General features: G+C 47.0%; 1 protein-coding gene across 3 annotated transcripts in view; it reads left to right on the forward strand.

Annotated features, from left to right (window-relative positions):
• Window positions 1–647: 647 nt before the first annotated feature.
• The window catches only part of dtx1 (deltex 1, E3 ubiquitin ligase), a 40039-nt gene continuing 21640 nt past the window's right edge, over window positions 648–19046 (forward strand). For 2 of the 3 annotated variants that reach the window (XM_076730495.1, XM_076730497.1), the window contains exons 1-2: window positions 648–1238; window positions 1684–2320. In XM_076730495.1, the coding sequence (XP_076586610.1) occupies window positions 2062–2320 (259 nt within the window). In that variant the 5' untranslated portion in view covers window positions 648–1238; window positions 1684–2061. Of the gene's footprint in view, window positions 2321–19046 lie in introns of all 3 variants that reach the window. The other variant, XM_076730496.1, reaches the window with a different exon arrangement.

Genomic DNA, 19046 nt, shown 5'->3' on the forward strand with positions numbered 1-19046 from the left:
GCCCCCCCAGGAAAAACAATTAGCAGTTAGCTTCTTTACAGCTTCAGATACTTAATGAGACCTCAGTGTCATGATGCCCTTTGTGATGACAGGATGGTCCACGGGAAACAGTTTGTACACAAACAACCAGAAAATGAATCCATCAGTGAACTTTCTGCTCTCATCAGAGTGTAGCCGCCGTTCGTCTCCGGCTGAGGGTTTCTGAAGCAGCTCCTTCAGCACCAGACGGCTGCATCCACACGGTCCTTCATCCCATCAGCTCCAGCATCGCTTAACGTCGCCCTGGGATGATGCTGTTTCTCATCACATCACAAACTTACTTTCTGCACTTATTTATGTTTCACATTTTGCGAACGGCCATTACATCTTGTGCAATGTTACATTTTGTGCTTATACATATTTTTTCTAATGTGTTATGTGTTTTTCTGCTATGCAATAGTACAAACACTGTATTTTAATACCCATATTTGATCCATGTGTGATTCCAAACTTTCCATATCAAGTCAAGCTCATTTATAGACTTTTGTCTGCGTTTGTCCAAGATGTTAAAATTTGCTCCGTTAAAATAAAATATTTCCATCCGGTGACATCAGTCAAAAATGGCTGAGAATATTCTTTTTTTCTGCTATTTAAGCTGTTTCCTCTTCATCTGACATGCCTCGCTCTGTTCTCAGTGTAATCACGTGTCAGCAGGGGTTTTATTTTGAAACAGACACCGGAAGTTGTATAATTTTGTGTTTTTAAGCTTACTTGACACTGTGGGTGATTGTCGGCGGCTGTCCTTACAGGTGCTCTGAACATTTGCGGGTAATTTGCGAGCGGCGACATTTGCGTGTTTACCGAGTGGGTGCGTGACGTTGGGCGTCACGGGCAGAAATGCGCGTGCACGGCGGGACGGCTCCGCACCTCACGCACTGACACCCGTGCATCTGGGGCATGCATCCACTTTAACACAGCGGACCAACAAGCTGGTGTAGTCTGTGGCGGATTGGCGGGGATCAAACGTCGCCTCGGTTCTCTGCACTAACGCTGGATTACCGGAGCGGCAGGAGGTGCGTTTGAAGGAGGAGCTCAGTTTTTGGGAGAGGAGAAAATGTGGAAATCACAGATGTAAAAAGGCAGGTGCGTTTCCAGATTTGCACCTCGTTTTTTTTTTCTTTTCCAATCAGATTTTCGGCCGGAGCCTGAAATGCAGCCTCTACCTGACAGATGTGTGGCACCACAGCTGCAGCCTACAGGTCTGTATCACCACAATCAGTGCGTGCGCGCCGTGCATTCAGTATGAGCCTGAAGATTTAATGCTGTGGAGAAATCAGAGGAGCAACAGAGACAGCGTGCCTCGCTTTGCATCCGCTGCACCTGAGCAGCTCTCTGCGTGGAAAATGTCTGAGTGATATTGTGTCTGCTCGGACAGCATCTGGCTCTGCGCTCGGCTCTGTCCTCTCTGCACAAATCTGATGACAATCACATTTATTCTGCTGCTGAAGCAGCTCACAGGCTCATTTTTTTGTCACTCCACTTTAAGTAAACAGAATAGCCCAGAGGCACAGGCCACTGATGGGACTGTAGCACAGAGCTGGTTAGTTTGTATCGTCTCCTCTCGAACAGGCTGTGGAGGAAGAACTCAGGGGAGACATCACAGCGTTTGTTTACCAGTGTTTCTGCTCCTCGTCTTTTGTTTAGAGAGCGCCTCCTGTTTACCTGCCGCTGATCTGCTGTGGTCGCCTGTGGAGGACTGAGGCTGCTACAGCTGCAAATCTCATCATCATCATCATCATCATCATCATCATCAACGTCTGCCACTTCAAACACGACAAGACACCAGAGGACGGAGGCTGCTCTTGGCTGATCAAAGCGCCAGCAGTCGCACAGAACCTGTGGACGATGACTCCAGCAGGGCTGCTCACTTGAAAGCAGCATGAGATAATCGAGGACCACTGTGCTAATTGCTGATTCGAGCTTTTTCTGTTTGCCTCTGATGAAGATGTCCCAGTGTGTCAGTTGACTGGCAGTGCTGTTCGAGCCCGGGACATCACCAGCAGCTGAAGCGCACAGAAGGAGATGGCTCGTCCTGGATCGGGGTTGCTGGTGCCCGTCAATGGGCTGGGGTACCCCCCTCAGAACCTGGCCAGGGTGGTGGTGTGGGAGTGGCTGAACGAACACGGGCGCTGGAGGCCCTACACCGCAGCCGTTTGCCACCATATTGAGAATGTGCTGAAGGGGGACGCCCGGGGGAGCGTGGTTCTGGGGCAGGTGGACGGTCAGCTGTCTCCTTACATCATCGACCTGCAGTCCATGCACCAGTTTCGACAGGACACAGGTAAGAGACGTGGCGGCTTCCTGTCCGTGTGCACAGGTGTCACAGATGGGGGGGTGTCGAGCAAAGACCACATAACCACAGCAGCTATCAATACATGACGTGGACGTTCACCCAGTAGCTTCAATGTCTGACACACAGAAATAAACCATCACCACCAGTGATGCCATATTATCACACTGGGACCCATTACAGCCTTCATGTGGTTGCTGCACACATCTTATGTAACTTTCAGGGGAATAAACGAGTCCTGAATGTCCCGTGTGCTCTGGGACTCCCGTCAATGAGCCACAGGTTGAGCTCAGAGGCAACAAACAGGGCGCAAAGCAGCCGGATGACGAAGAGAGCGATGGTTTATTCATTCAGGAGCGTCTTCATGCGGCTGCAGCTGAAAGCCGTGACCTTGCCAGAGGTCGCGGCGTTCGAGGGGGCTGTGCATTCATCAGGCAGATGAGTGGCGGAGCTGAGCGCCGCGCTCCACACGCTCCTCAGCTTACTGTATTCACTGAATGTCATTCCTTTGTAAGGATGGCAATCACAGAAGTGGTTGGTGACACAGTTACTGTGCTCAGTTATTGTGCTGGAGACAGGCCCCCTGCTTTCTGCCACTTTAGCTCGATTTATTTCACCCCACGCGATGCACAGGATGAACAGCTTATGGGGAAATCTGCTGATATATTTGACGCTGGAGCAATATTTCACTGTGCCTGAACTATTGAGCGGCCAATCAAAAAGTTGCTCTTCAGTTTTATGTTTTATGGCTGTTCTGTAACAGAGCAGGATCATCCAGATTGAGGGACTGTTCCACCTCCAGCAGCGTCCGTCGCTTTAGAGGAAAATCGTCTCAGACAGCCTTTTGTTTGGTTGAGGTGATTTTCCTGATGACTGCTGCCTTTTTAAATATGACCAGATGTTTCACAAATCTCAGCACACTGTGTGTTTGTCTCTGGATTCACCTTCCTGTTTGAAGCCAAAATGTGGGGGCGGTTTTAGACATCTGCTGGAACCAACCTTGGATGGATCTCAGCTGCCTGAGTTATTCTTCACGTCTGATTCAGCTGCATTTGTCTGTGTTATGAATCCAGACACTGATTGAGTCCACAATTAAACAAAAAAAACATGTTTTATCACCTCTGCTGAGCTGAAGCATGAAGAGGACTCTCAGTCTTTTATTCGAAGGTTTTATGTAACATCAGAGCATCACATGAGCTGCAGGGAGATTCACATGGGACATGCAGAAGGTGACCTGCATGGTGCATGGATCTGCTCTTTGGCATAATTGTCCTTCTAATACCTGCTTCCTTATGGAAAAAAACAGCCAAAATGTAATGAACTGTTTCTCAAAATGGTTCAAAACTACAAAAATACCCACAGCTGTACTAAGATGTAGTCGTGTATGTGCTTGCTTGTTGCACTGTGTGTATTTTTATAGCAACCCGTCTACAGATGGGCGTAACAAACCAGCTGAGGCTATAAATTCTGTGGTCTGTGGCCGCTCGAAGCTGTGTATGCTTAACCCTTCGACAATAAATATGAACATTAGAATAATATTATTTACAAAATCAAGAATAGAGTTTTAGCCGAGGTTTTATGGAGAGATAACGTGTTATTATCCTGCTCTGAAGCCACTTGTGTCATTAATGCTGGATGCAGTCAACAGCTTTATTACACTTAGAGGAATATTTCAGTTCATTTCAGTCATTATGTCATTAGAAAAACAACAGCCAGACTAGTTTTATGTATTCTTTGGTGCCTATAAGAGTTGCTAAAGCAGATGTGAAAGCATGATAAGGTCTGAAGCCTTGGCTGAGCAGCACTTTCCTGTATGTAGCTCCTGATGTGTTAGCATTTCCTTTTCTTTATGAAGAAAGTGTTCGAAATGCTGAATATGAGAGCGGCAGCGTTTCTGCACGTCTGTCAGGCAGGTCGTACGTGAGGAGCTTCTTGTTGCTGTTATCCCCTCTGATAGGACATAATGCAGAGCAGCACATGTGTCGCGGGCTGCGAGATGAGCCACTGAGCCGTTTGTTGGCCGTTCCCACCGCGCGGGGCCTCGCCTGACGTTTGTCGGCCCTCGTCGTTCGCTGCGTTCCCTTCCCCTTCGGTTGGGATAAACCTGTCACGGCAGAGTCTGACGGACAGCGGCCCGGACACCCGCGGTCTCCTCTGCCTCCTCCTTCCTCCTCCTCTGCACCCCCTCCTCCGGTCCCCAAACATGGGCCAACGTCTGCCGGGCCACAGCCATCGATCCCAGCTCCCATGAGGCCTAGCTTCCAGGCTGTAGTGCTGCTGTTGCACCACTGCTTAAAGGACCTCAGCGAGCGTGTCTAAATGTGGATTGTGATGCATCTGTTTCACATCCAGTGTTTGCTATATTTGTTTCTCAGCAGGTCACCCGCAGCCGCTTGCTCCACTGCAGGCTTATGGAGCGTCCCTGTGGGGAAACCCCATTTTGTCGCCGAGCCAGTGATCGTCCTCTGAGGCAGATTTTTTGGCAAGAGCTGAGAAGAGATTTGAGTGTGCTTTGTCTCCCCTGTGTGTGTGTGTGTGTGTGATGGTGCGCTCTGCCAGCTGTGGCAGCTGTGGTGTTCGCGTGCCGTCCCTGCAGGCCGTTCGGGGGTGCCCTGCTCTCCTGTGGCTTTGGGAGGAGCTCCCGTGGGTGGGAACCAGGCAGGGTTACTCGGACTAATGAGACAGCAGCTATAGTTTATCTCCGCGGCTCCCTCTAATCAGAGCATCATGACGACAACGCACACGCCACAGACCATGCGGCAGCCTGAACACATCTGTATTTAGTTCAGAAACACAGCGTGGAGATCGTAATACAGCTACTGGTAGAAGAACAGCAGTCTGTGGTGAAACCCTGAACCCCAGTGCTTTGTATATACAGCATCAGGCTTAGAGGCTTATATATAGTGTGGATGAATATCTGGCAGAAGGCAAGGAGAGGATTGGCTCCCGGCCAGGGAGGATCGATCCGTTCTCCTCCCCAGAGGGGCTTTTGAACCTCTAAACACTGCTGTGGACTGATCCCCTTTCACTACACCCACTCCCATAGCAAAACACATGGGCTTATCTGCCATCTCCATCATATACCAACACTTGTGGCCTGTCTGATGGATTTCACACTGCAGATATTGCCTCTGCTGCCGGCCTTTTAAGCATTTACCTCTTCTATATTTTCTCTAATGATGGAGGGATGGCACAAAGCAGAGAGACCAGCAAGTTCACACTCATGAAGGATGGATAAATCAGCGATGATTGCTAAATGCAGATGTAACATCAGCACTATTCAGAATTTGAATATTATGCTCACATTGTTAGCTGTTGCTTGGTCCCGTCTTTCACTTGAGTGTTTTCTCTCCCTGACTCACTGACTAATGTTCTCAGTGTGATGGGTTTTCATGACCTGTAACACATCTGTAAGGAAAGTAGTCTAAATTCTGGACGTATTGTGTCTGCAGAAGTCTGCTGATGCTCCTCTGTGTCTGCTGCAACCTTATGCTAATGAATTCAACATTTTAGCTTAAAAGGTGATAATATGTCAGCTTGCCCTTTACTGTCCCAGTTAACAGTGAACACAGTGTGATCTTGTTGAGAAAGGGGAACTTGTGTTGCAGTCTGTGGGCCACACGGCGCTGTGACGCGTCGTAACCACAGAAGTTGACTGTCTCCCAGCAACGCCGGCCCGCAGAGACAGTCAACCGCTGCAAACTTCCACCCGAAGGCTTGAAACTTAGAGGCTTCTTTCTGATCTGAGAGATGGAAATAAATATGCACCACAGCTGCAGCGTCATTAGTTTATTACGGTTTACATTTCTTACACTTCAACCTTCAAATCAAAGTGTGTGTGCGTGTTAATGCGTGAGTCTGCGCTGTGTGTGTTGCTGGAGTCGTCGGGCCGTTGCAGCCGCCCGGTGCTCACTGTTGTGAGATGGCCCATGTGTGACTGCAGAGATAACCCTATCAGCGGCTGCTGGCTGCTGTGCTGCCGGAGCGGGGCTTTGTTTGTTTTGGTTCCACAGGCGTGAGAACCTCCTCTCCTCTGGCTCGTCTCCCTCGGCCGGCAGCCCTCCCCGACTAATTACGCTGAAAAACAGCCGAAGACAAAGAAGAGACGTTCGTGTTCTCATGTCTGTTTTGTGTTAAGCTGACACACAGCAGAAGCTGTGGTTGTGGTCTGGATGCTGCCCGTAAACCTGCAGAGCAGATGTAATGCTGCAGATTGTCAAAGAGGGCAGTGCTTTAGGTTTTGTTTGTCTTTCATGAAGTTTAGTATGTAGTAAATGTGTGTGGGAACTGTTTTGGTGGTCTGTGGGAGGAAGCTGTAAAAAGGATTCCCGCTATGTACGTGCTAAAGGTCAGGTGCTGTATGCATCAGCTCTCACTGTGAAATCCCACTTGCGTCAGAAGAAAGCAGAATGAGCAGAGTGGAGCTCTGAAATCTACATTTAGCACAGAAACATCAAGAAGGCAGGAGGAATAGAAACGAGACAGAAGCAGGTGCTGCAGAAGTGTGTGTTTTTATATGTGAATGTGTGCAGAAGCACATGCGCACACATCAGCTGCAGCTCGTAGCTCTGTGTGTTCTTTATGGCTTGGACGCTGCAGGATGTCAGTTTGATGATGCAGATTAGAAATGCAAAGAAGGACCATGCTGCATAAGACTGCAGATACCCAGAAGGTCACCTCCAGACCAGATCAGTCACATGACCCAAAGATACAGACATAATGACCAAATTCTCTTTCTTTTCGAACTTTTGTAATTAGTGTAATCGCTCTGTGAAGGTCTTTAGCAAGATCAACACGGTGCTTCGGTGTCACTGTACACAGGGGTCCATTATGGCCCCCGACCAGCTGGCTGAATTCCACTTTGGTGTCTGCAGGAAAGGGACTGGAGCGGCCCTGCGGAGAGGGAGGGGGGTGCTGACAGAGGTGAGGACAGAGGAGGAACAGAGGGAGAGGTGGAGCGTTTTCCTGATGGAAAGTGACAGTCAGGGTGGAGGGAGGGGGAGTGATGCTGAAAAGACCCTCAGCCGTGCTCTTTCACTCTCACACACACGGCTTTTGTCTCGCTGCTGTGAAGTCCCCATCGAGGCCCTCAGTGTTTTAATTAAGCTTTACGCTGGCCGTGTTTTCGTCAGTTATCTGGTTTATAGGACGTAACCATAAGACGCAGATGCCTGTCGCAGGCTCCAGAGCCATTAATATGGTCTGACCAGCAGCCGGCACAAGAATCAATGCACAAGATTCTTTGTCTGAACCGCAGGATATCAAGCAAATTTGAGCATTTCTGAAGTGATGAAGCACATTTTACTACTTTTACTTGATTAAAGCATTTTTAAAAGAATGCGTTTAGTCGTTCAGGCCTGCAGCTAAAGCTTCATTATCCTTTAACCTGTCGATTATTTTTCAGATTTTCTGACAAGTGACAGGATTATCAACATTTTGGGGAATCAGTTTTCTGTGTGCGAGTGAATGGATAATAATCTCAGCACTACCCTTATTAAAGACCTTGTTTCATCCTCGTAAAGCGTCCGTCAGGCTGTCATTCCCTCTGAAGAGCGACCTTGCTCTCGGGGTTGTGCCGCTTTGGCCTGCTCTGTCCACATCCTCATTTCGTTCCAGTGACGAGCAGCCGTGCAGCTTCTGGCGGCCTCCGGCATCGAGAGCAGCGGCGTCGCTTCACATCTCCTTTTAACTTCTCATCCAGCGAGTCGCCACTTTTAACTTCCAAAGTGGATATCTTACTCTTTCATCAGCGAAGCCGCCTTAAAGCTGCACCACTTGCTTATCGGGCCAGTCTGGGAGGTCACTCGGATCGTAAGCTGTCGTCTGCCTCAGCCCGTCAGCCTGCTGCTGCTCCAATAGGAATGAGGCATCATCTCTAAACTCGCAGCTGGTTTTCCAGGCCAGTCAGCTCGAGGTTCAGCTCTGAGAGGGTCTTTGGAGCGTCCACCATCAAGGCCAAACCACACAGACGCTTGCTGTCGCTGAGTTTCCACGTCAGGTTTTCATCTCTGTGAATTATTCCAGACAAACTGACACTTTGGAGCAGTTTTAGTGGCAGCTCCTCTCCTTCTGAATGACGTTTTATCTTCTTAGCTTTTAGCTCGTTCGCCACAAAGCCTGCCTGCAGAGCACTGTCTCTGTCACAACGTGGTCTGTGAAAGCTGCTTGTCGGGCATCCAAACTCGTCCAAGAGCATTCATCCTGCAGCTCGTCCAGTTTAGCATGTTTGTAGCTGCAGCGATGCTTGAGATGAGCCTTCTTCGTCACTCCGAGCACAGTGGCTTGCTTTTTACACTTTACTTTTGTGTTTATGAATTGACTCGGAGGTCAGAACGGACAGTCTCACGGGCTGCAACGGCCCGCAGACCAGACGTTTCCTGCAATTGATCTCGCATGTTGAAGCAAATTCTCAAAATATTCTCACTCTCCTCTCCCACTAATGTGTTTACTGGAAAAAAAAGCAGACAAATATCAAAAAATATCATTTGAATCAACAGAGCTGTTACAAAATCTGATAAACAGAGTGAGTATTGACCTGCATTGTGTTAAAAAAAAAAGCTTTATCTAGCTGTACAGCACACAGGCTCTTCAGCACACAAAGCAGATGTCAGGTACGCAGCTGTTACAGTGAAAGGAGACAGAGTGGAACAAATGGGGTGTCTTTGATCTACATGAGTGTGTGGTCTAACATCTACAGAAAGCTGCGTTTGAGGCCGGAGCTGCACTGATGCAACTCGAGCTGCCAGCGGTTGCAGCGCGAGGCTCAGAGCTGCCTTGATCAGTCTCTGTGAAGCAGAAACAGTGTGAGACTTTTTGTTTTGGTCTCAGCATTTTCACTCACTTTACAAAAAAAGAAAAAAAGAAAAAAAAGCACTCTTAGCCCACTTTGGCAAAGTGGCAGCATGACAAATCGCTAAAGCCGAAACTGGGATGGCTTTCTCAAAAGCGTCTTAAGACAGGCGTCATTGTTCCAGTGTGAGCCGCCGTAATGGCCAAAAAAGATCCTCCTAAAGTCTGAACACACAGACGGGAGTCGCATCTCTGCTCTGAGCTGCTCAAACACAACCAGGTCACTGCGCAAACTCTGCTAAATATCCTGTCATGATGCTTTTTCACACACTGCATTGACACCATATATTTTCTATTTATACTACACTTGATTCATCCCATGCAGGGAAATTTAAAATGATCAAATCATCCATATAAAACACTCTGAATGAGATATGAAGGGTTCCAAAGACTGATCCACACCAGCACAGTGTTCCCTGCCCTTCCAGATTATAGAGCATATTAGCATTTGCATGGTTAGCATGTTAGCACGCCATCATTAGACTTTAGCTTAAAGCACCACCTGCAGCTGCTAGCGTAGCCGTGGACTCATAGCACTGCTGAAAGGATCAGCTGATCAACAGAAAGTCTCAACAACAACAATTTTAAACTGAACTTCTGAAATTGAAAAAAATTATTTGTGTTTCAGTAGTTTCAGCTTCTCCAGCGTGGAAATGGGTGACTTTTTTGTGTATTGAATGTCTTTGTGTTTTGGACTGTTTGTCACACGAAATGAGCCATTTGAGAACAATTTAGCTGTTTTCTGACATTTTAAAGACAGAAAAAGCTTTAAAGAATAACTGAATTAACAGTAAAAATAACTGTGCGTCATTTGTACTGTGATTCTGTAAATCCTCCTGTCGTATCTGCAGCTGTAGGACCAATAGTGTTACAGCAGGATCCAGGACATGTAGAAATGTTCATGGTTGGTTGCCGGCCTGATTTGCTTTCGAGGTTTAGCTGGCGGTGTTCTGACTGTGCAGTCATTGGCTGAGAGGAGGAATTACTGCGACAAGGCGTGAGATGAGCACACGTGCACGTAACAGGTTCTCGTTCAGCCACACAAAAACAATCAGTTATTTTGATTGTTTGCAGCCGGGACGCTCTGCAGAATATCAATGTGAGCCTCTGCCCGTCTCCTCTGCTCTCTGTGTCACCTGTAAACGCTCCTAAATCACGGTTCCTGGTCTGAGTCCAAGTCCTGCGACCGGTCCGTGTGAGGAACATCCTGCAGTCGCCTGTGAGGTGAATAATATCCACCAGGTGCTCCTCGCAGAGACCCTCCAGCCTCCACTGTTGCTCCTCAAAGGAGCTGCTCACACGCCATCACTTTTTCTGACATTTCATTATTAACGAGAGCTTGCAAACCGTCGAGAAATTTATGTCAGCGGCGCCTCAAGGTGAATTTTTATCAGACTTCAGTGGTAATAGCTTCTACTCTGTCCTGTCCTCTGCATGGACGCATTCAGTCAAAGAGACGTTTGTCAATAAGAAAGGGAATGAAAGTCACTACGGTGATATATTTTAGGTTGAAATGTATGTTGTTAAAGGCTGATTATTTACTACTTCTCATGAAGTGATTTTATTAATTAAAGAAGACCAGAAGAGCTTCGCACTCACCAGCGATTTCTTTCATCGGGGAACTTGATATTTAGAGCAGATTCGATATTCCAGAAAAGGAAAAAGTACAAATAAAACATGATCTGAAGTAGCTAAAGAAGCTATCATATTACTGGTATTAAAGGGTCAAAAACAAAGGAAATGGGTGTGATCCTGATGGACGTGATGCTCCAAGCTGTTATTTTCATCCTTTTTCACACTGTCAAAAAAGACAATAAACAGCTTAGTGCAGTGAATTATGTCAGATGATGTGTGGCTTTACCAAATGCATGCGTGCATCATGAAGTCCCGAGAGAACTGCCGACTGCGATCCATGAAGCACAACTAACTTACGTAAAGTTAGCTGCCTGTCGACACGTCAGAGCATCGCTGCTCTCTGAGTCCTCAGATATCTCAATAAGCAGCTGCTCCAAAACAGCACTTAAAGTCTCATCATTTCAATTTCGGTAACAGAAAGCAAAGGCTGCAACGCCACAGAGATCACATTTTGCATTGAAAGTGCAAAATGTATCTTTAAGGTGCAGGTTTCACACTGAAGGCTGCGTCTCTGTTAAAGACAAACAGCCTGCATGTGAAAAACTGACAGGAAAGACAGTTTTTATCTCCACCGCAGTCCGTGCTCGCCAGACCCTCTTTGCTGCCGTCATGTGAGGCCGTGCAGGAGACGGTCTGTGGCTGGACGGGTGGACGGCCAGAGCAGCCTGCAGTGTCTCAAAACATTAACTGAAGTATTAACTTTAGCTTTCAGCTTCTCCAAAGGTGGGAAACTGGAGGTGTCGCCTGAACGCAAATAACTGGAGTCCTTTCCGTGAGAATTGCACTCAGTAGGTGAGAATTAGCAGCTCCAGCAACATGTCACATATGATACAGTGATAAACAGAGAGGGATTTAAAGGCTCGGGGGTCTGAAAACATGTTTACATAAAAGACTCTGCTGGGACTTCGTGTGAAGCTGCACATTCGACCAGCGCCGGCCTCCAGCCTTGATGCCACACCTTCAGATTGAGCACTGAGAAACTTTCCTCCTTCAGCAGCCGAACGTGAAAACTGCCCTTCAGAGTCAAACTGTGCCAATATCGTCCTGCACAGCGAGGCTGTGAGACAGTAAGCTGAAGGGGGACTTCACAAGCTTTAGCGTCACCTCCGGTGGGTCGGACAGGTGGGTGTTTGTAGTTTCATCCTGTGGTGAGCCTGAATTTAACGGGGGGATTCCACTAATGACCAGCTTTAAAGTAGCACTGCAGCGTAATGCACTTCTCCGCTCCCCACATCTGTGATCAATACGTTCCAAACTGCGATCGTTTCACCAAAACACGGCTAAATGCACCGCCTCAGGGAGAGGCTGTGTGTTTTGGGTGGTGCATCACTGTTAGCTCAGTGATCTCCCTCCATGCGAGTGCAACAGGACTTGAACTTCAAAGTTGACCCTCATCTGTTCAAGAGTAATTAAGCCTCTCATCAAACCATAAATGATTTATTCATTATAGTTCCGTGTAAATTATGTATGTTTCTCGCAGCTATTAGAGTTCACAGAGCATGAAGTCATCTGCTGCACTGTAAGCAACCTTTCATTACGATACATGAGAAGCAGGAGGTCTTTCCCATCACAGCATCACTCACATTCAGCAGCTTTCTGTTCCTCCTTTCTGCTGCAACAGAGCTGATGACTTCTGAAAAGTGGATTTGTGAAATGAGTTTCTCTGCAGGCTTTGACCCTCAAAGTCAATCTACCACCGTTTACACCTCTGCAGGATTTGATAAAGCCCATCGGACTCATGTTCAGGCTTTTAAGCTCGATAAAAGCTTTTAGCGGACCAGCAGCAACTTCCCAACCAGGACGTGACCCTGATTTTATTCCAGGCCCTGACACTTAGCCTCAGCGAGCGCGAGCGGGTGCCCTGGATATGCTCCGCTCCTCGTTATAGACTTAATAGTCAAATTTAGGAAGCGTACATCACAGAAATGCAGCAGTAAAAATAATTGAGCTATTAAGACGAGCTATTAATAGTAAAAAAAATGAATATCTCTCCATTAATTTTGTGGTGTGAACACAGAGGAGATGTGATTACACTTGTGATCCAGCAGGGAAAAGCTGCAGGCCTGATAGTAAAACTCCAAAAAGCAGATGATAGTCAGGCCGACGTTGTGTTTGGTGAATCAATATATGGAAGAGACCTTCGTGTCCCCGCTGGGTGGGCGGGCGCCCTCTGACCTCTCTCACACCAGCTCTGCTTTACTGCTGATGGAAGCTGACCGGTGTAGTCTGGCGCGGGGACAATTTGCTGTAATGTGGCCAGACGTTTCCTCTGATAAGACCTGACTGTGTCTGACAGCCATGAAGTGGGTTATAAAAGCTTGTCTCAGCAAACTCATTTACTGCACGCTGTTCATCTCAATGAGTCAGACTCCTTTTATTTGTCAAGTGTGATATTCGCAGCAGTTTTTTCCCTCTCGGTGCTTCCCGTGAACGGCTTTGATGGGATGATGTCATTGGTTAGAAACTGGTATTCTTGTTTGTCAGCGGGGAAACATAAAAAAGTGCATTTACTGAAGTTTGAGGTACTTGTACTTGACTTGAATCTTTTCTTTTCGTGTCACTTTCTTCTGCAACTCAGAGGGAAGTAAAAAAAATCGTTTTAGTAATTTTTTGATAATCATGAAGTCATTTTTCCTGCAGCAGTGAAGGCGTCACTTTGGGCTACAAACCGAACATTTTATAGATCAAACACCTAATCGATTAATCAGGAAAATAATCGACAGATTAGTTGCAGATAATTCAAAATGAACTCCAGCTCAACCGACTCCATCAGTAAACTCCTGCTTGTACATGAACGCTGGAGTCATGACTTCATGATATTTAATAGTAGAACAGTCACAGCAGACGTTTTTCTGCATAGAGTACTTTTAGTTGTAATACTAATATGTAATTTTCCTGATTATACTTTAATAACATTCATTCAGTGCAGGATTCTTCTTCTGCGCTTTGACTCGTGCTTTTACTCAAGTGAGCCCCTGTTGTTTGTATATTTCTGGATATTCTGTACACTGCAGCCTTTAATGACCGTTTTCAGAAGATTCTTTAAGATCCACATATCTTTTGTCGCCTATAATATCCACACAACCGCCTCCAGGTTTTATGGAAGTGAGTCAGAACTGTATGACGTCTGAAACACTCACCACAGAGCGAGATGAGGTGGTGATCATGCGGAAAGCTTCCTCCTCGTTCTTTGACCCCGTTGTTTGCTCAGTTCAGACTGCGTTCAGTGACGGTGCGGCGTTTACACAGCGCACCTCACACACGGTGATGGATTCCCGATCCAGTCGTGGAGGAGTTAGCGTTGCATGTACAGTGCCGGAGAGGTCATCTGACGGAGGGCTGCGTGCCTCCGAGTCTCCGCCGACGTGGGACAGCCATCCGTCAGCTTTCCGCTGAGCAGGCAGAATGGTTTCACTGATGTACAGTCTGTCGTGCTGCTGCGACGGCTGACGTGAAATATGGAGTTGTCACAGATGAATACTGCACCATGTCAGGCTGTGGGTTTGCACCTGTGTGTGTGTGTGTGAGTGTGTGTGTGTGTGTGTGTGGGTGTGTGTATTATATGCAGGGAGGAGCGGTGCAAGGTCGGCTGTAGGCCTAAGTGATGTCACAAACTTCACCACATTAATATTGATATCACATTAATGTCACCGTACAGTCTGTTCATATCTGTGTTGGAAACTTTCTGATGCTGATGTCAGTAACAATATGGCAAATATATTCATAACAAGATCAGATAAGATCATGACGTGACAACCCCGAACCTTCAGAAATGTGTCAGAGCTGAATACACCGGCAGATGCAGAATTCCTGTGCTGTAAAATGACTTTTTAGGCTTTAATTATCAATCATCTCCTGCTCTGAAGGGTCATAACTAAACCTAAAAGTGAAACTGAAATAGAAAAAAAAAAAGTGAAAATAGTCCAAATTCAGACGTTACCTCTAATCACATTTGATCTTTTACTCTTCCAATGTGTATAGAGTTTGAGGAACAGCAGCAGGAGTCACAGCTCAGGTTCAGTCTTTATGATAATGTGCACAAGCAGAATGAATGTTAAAGTCTCTGCTAAGTCAGGTTTACTGCCCCCGAAATATGCATGATTTCTGCATTATTAGTATTGGATGTTTGATAGAAGCCTTGATTCACGTTGCAGATGCGAATCACGTCACAGGCATCTGATTCTTGAATTTTCACATTAGAGAAATACTTTTCGCCGTTTGCTTTTTTAATATGTTGTGCAGTATCAGTTGGCAGCGCTGCGTTCGAGTTGCGACTGATGCCAGAATGAAAAAAGCTCTGTGGCACCCAGAAATAAGCAGTCATCAGCTGGCAGCTGTCAGGGACGGGAGGAAATGTTGTGATGAAATAAAAAGCCTCTGGAGTGCACGGGGGGATAAGCAGGCAGAAATCCCAGAAAATTAGCAAATGTCACACCTCAGAAGGAAACACTGAAACGTTGTCGGAGGCTGCATCGACAGAATAAGCTGTCACCGCTCTCAGTTTGGGAAGCCAGATCTGCTGTCTTCACCAGAAAAGTGAGCAGGATTTTGTTTTCCACGTGCGAAAGCGACTCTGCTAACGAGAAACCTGTTTAACTGTAACCCTGAACTGCTCACCGGCAGTGCTGTCATCTGTAGCCAAGCTGCAGGTTTGTGTGTGTGTGTGTGTGTGTGTGTGTGTGTGTGTGTGTGTGTGTGTGTGTGTGTTATAACCTGGAGCTGTGCCTCCCACTCCCTCGTCCTTGTGACGCGACAGCGCGGCGCTGACACGCTAACGAGGTTCCTGCTGGACGCGATGAGGCTGAAGTGGTGCAAAGTGGGAAATGCACAGATTCACACATGGTGCGTTCAGGCACCTCTTCAGTGTTCATGCACACACACACACAGATACGTGAACCGGCAGTCGCACACACACACACACACACAGTGAGTCAGAGCCTCCTTGGCAGAGCCGAAGCTGCTCAGCTGAGGACGGTCACGACATCCGCGGAGTCAGAAGGTTGTTTCAGGGTCTGCTGCCTCACTGCAGTGCAGGAGCTGGCAGGTGGACAGGACTGTAACTTCATTTTCTCAAGATTTTTTCATCCACTCTGTCCTTTTTTTTTTTTGGTACCCCAGTAAATGCAAACTCTGCACAAGTGCGCGGTAACTGGCCGGCTCCCCGGGCCGGGCTGTGTGAGCGTTTGGAGAGTGAAGGGGCTGAGGATGAGGACGGTTGCGGTGGGAGTTAAGCCACTTTTCTTCGCCACTTTGTCTTGCTGGCAGCAAAACTGTATTAGTGGGGCCTGTTTTACTGCAGTGTTCACTTTCTGAGCTCGAGCAGAAGTGAGACATCCTCTTTTTTTATTGTTATTTGGCAGAAAACCTCCACTCCTCACATGCCTCCTTTGGTATCCGCTCCCTCCTTACTTACTCACACAGCATTTCTTCTTCTCTTTCTCCCTCGTCTCTTTTGTCTGGCCCCTTCACGTCCCTCGAACCCCTCCGTCGCCATTCCTCCTCCTTCCTTTTGTCCTCCCCTTTTCTCTCTTTTCCTTCATCTCGCCTGTGTCCTCTGTCCTCCATCAGAGCCTCCCAACCAGCACCAGCTCCCCCGCTTTTGTTCATCCATCACGTTCTCCGACAAAGAGGACGCTTAAGGGAATCCAAGTCGCTATTCACTACTGTAACTCATTACAAAGAACTGCATTCTGGGAAAACGAAGGTGTCATCTCGGTATAGAAAATGAGCTTTAATGTGTGATTTTGTGAGAGGAGCAGGGGAGCTGCGATATTGTAACGTATAATGCTGTTAAACCAGCTTAATGCCAGACTGTCACCCTCATTATTATGGTCTGTGATCTCTGGGTATTCGTTAATGAGCAGATAATGCTCTCACAGATCTCTCCGACTTTGATGTACAGGTATGACAAGGCCTTTTAAGCAGCAGGGTTTTCACATCCAAAGCCTCGCTGGTGCGTGCGTTTAAATGAAAAGTTCACTTGATATCATTTGTGCAAACTGTGCCATCGGATCTGTTTGGAGCCAGATGTTTTCTCTCAGTCTGTGATGCATTTTGAAGCGCTCTGTCTCTTCATCATCTCTAATAGCCAGCTTGGGTTTATTGTTTGTGAAGGCCTTTTTGGGAGATGAAAGTCCTTTTTTTTTTTTTTTTTCAAGCTGTGCTCTGGGGTTTATGTGAAAACATCAAACGCGCTTCAATTATTTTATTTCCCCCATACTGTAGAATTTATTAGCATATTCATCATGTGTTCACTATTCATATGTGGTGGGATGTGATGAAGGCTGAATGATGATAATTCATGGCCTGTGCCTGCACTGACGCTGCACTGTAGGTTTTTTGTTTTGAACGAAAGCTGATTAACTGTTAAATTAAATGAAGAACATCTTCCTCTGACTGGAAAATGAGAAACTTGTGTGCCAAATCATGTTTTGACAGAGGGGCGGCGCTGCCTGTGTTTACGATGATGTTGGGAAGGAGATTGAGCCAAGATGGCTTTATAACACAAGAAATTCTTTGACAAGGCTGAGTGGGGATTCAGGCTGAAGACAGACCTCCTTAAAACAGCGCAGAGGGGGCTGCATTGGTGGGGACTGGCTGCTTAAGGCACCAGTGAGACAATGAAATCTAATCAGGAATCCAGTTTGAGTTACAGATTAATGCACAAAAAGATGTATTAATCGTCAAATCACTGCACAACAGCTATTCTGTCTTTCTTTGTGGCAGCTGCAAAGTTAGCAGTGGAAATACAGTGTTCACGGTGCGAAGTGATCTACGGGGAGCGTGCATGTGTGCAGGATGACGTCACGTTGCGTTGCAGCAAAAGCTGAAGTGAATGAACGAGAGCGAGTCTGCAGCCATGTTAGAGGCTCTGTGAGGCTGCACTGAGGCACAGTGCTGTTAGCTAAATGCTAAAGTCAGCGTGCTAACAAGCTCAGTGTCGCATAGCTAGCATGCAAGTATAGTGTTACCCATGCTTACCATTAATTTAGCATGTTAGCATGCTAACATTTGCTAATCAGCACTCAAGCTCAAGGTCAATATTTTGACCTGATGGTGGTGGTTGATCAGAAGTCAGGGAATCACAAAATGGATGCCCGTCTAAATGAAATCATCTCGTTAGGATTCATCCTCTGGGCGCCATGAATAGATCTGTTTCCTTTCTGGGGGTCAAAGTCATTAGGATTCATCCTTTGGAGGGTGTGAATATACAGAGCCTGATGAGTACATTTTGATCTATAATGTTAGTTGCACCCTTTAGTAATTGTCTGTGCTTCCCAGAGTGACTTTCAGCAGCCGTTTGGAGAAGGAGGACCTTTCTGCTTCACGCACTTTGAAGGAGACTAAAACAACAAAGGCTGAGAGCATCGCTGCGGTGTGCTGTGCCTGATCACAAAGCCGCTGAAAGGGGAGCGCTGCTGTCGTTTCACACTCCGGACGGGCTGTGGCTGCGTCTCGGTGCCTGGAGCTCAGGCAGAAATTGACGTTTCTGTCTCTGCTGTGATGAATCTCTCCTCGTGCGATTGGTGAGAATTGTTGCGAATTAGTGAGCCTGGAAAGACGCCTTACAGGCCTGTTGTTTCACCTCGTCCGCCGCTCCAGATTTACTGGAGAGTCTACATTTTACTGCTGCTGCACAGCCAATGTGCACTGCAGCTGTCCTGGAAACAGATTTCATGTCATCTGTGTTTGACTAATTGCGAGCAAACAAAAGAAAAGCACCAAACACACAAACGTCGCCACAGTGAAGTGATTTATTACTACACTTCCATGAAGTCGGGGCACTTATAATAGATAGATTAAAACAGTCTGAAATCTTGAAACGATGGACAATCCTGCACTTTGTTCTCATGGTAATGCAAGACATGGAAGCTGGGTTAGTATTAAAGGAGTGAGATGTTTGAGTTGTCTTTCTCTGCCTGTCCTCCAGCAGAGACCATAAATGAACAAGCTTTAAATACCTCTCAGACAGCATCGAGCCGTATGATGCTGGACCTGTTACTGGCCTCTCTCCTTCTGTAGTTAAAAGGAAAAATGCAGCACTATGTTTTAATAGGCTCAACGCAGCCTCGGGGAAACTGATGAGGCTTGTCAATTATAAGGATGTATTATAGCGCCCGATCCGGCGCCTCTCGTCTCCCACGGCGGCAGCAGCAGCGAGAGGAGGAGCGTTAACTACAAGGTGATGTGGGCTCTGATTCAATGACACGCATTTCTCCCCTCTGTCCAAGAG

This window comes from Chaetodon auriga, chromosome 5, assembly GCF_051107435.1.
Source record: "Chaetodon auriga isolate fChaAug3 chromosome 5, fChaAug3.hap1, whole genome shotgun sequence".
NCBI lineage: Eukaryota > Metazoa > Chordata > Actinopteri > Chaetodontiformes > Chaetodontidae > Chaetodon > Chaetodon auriga.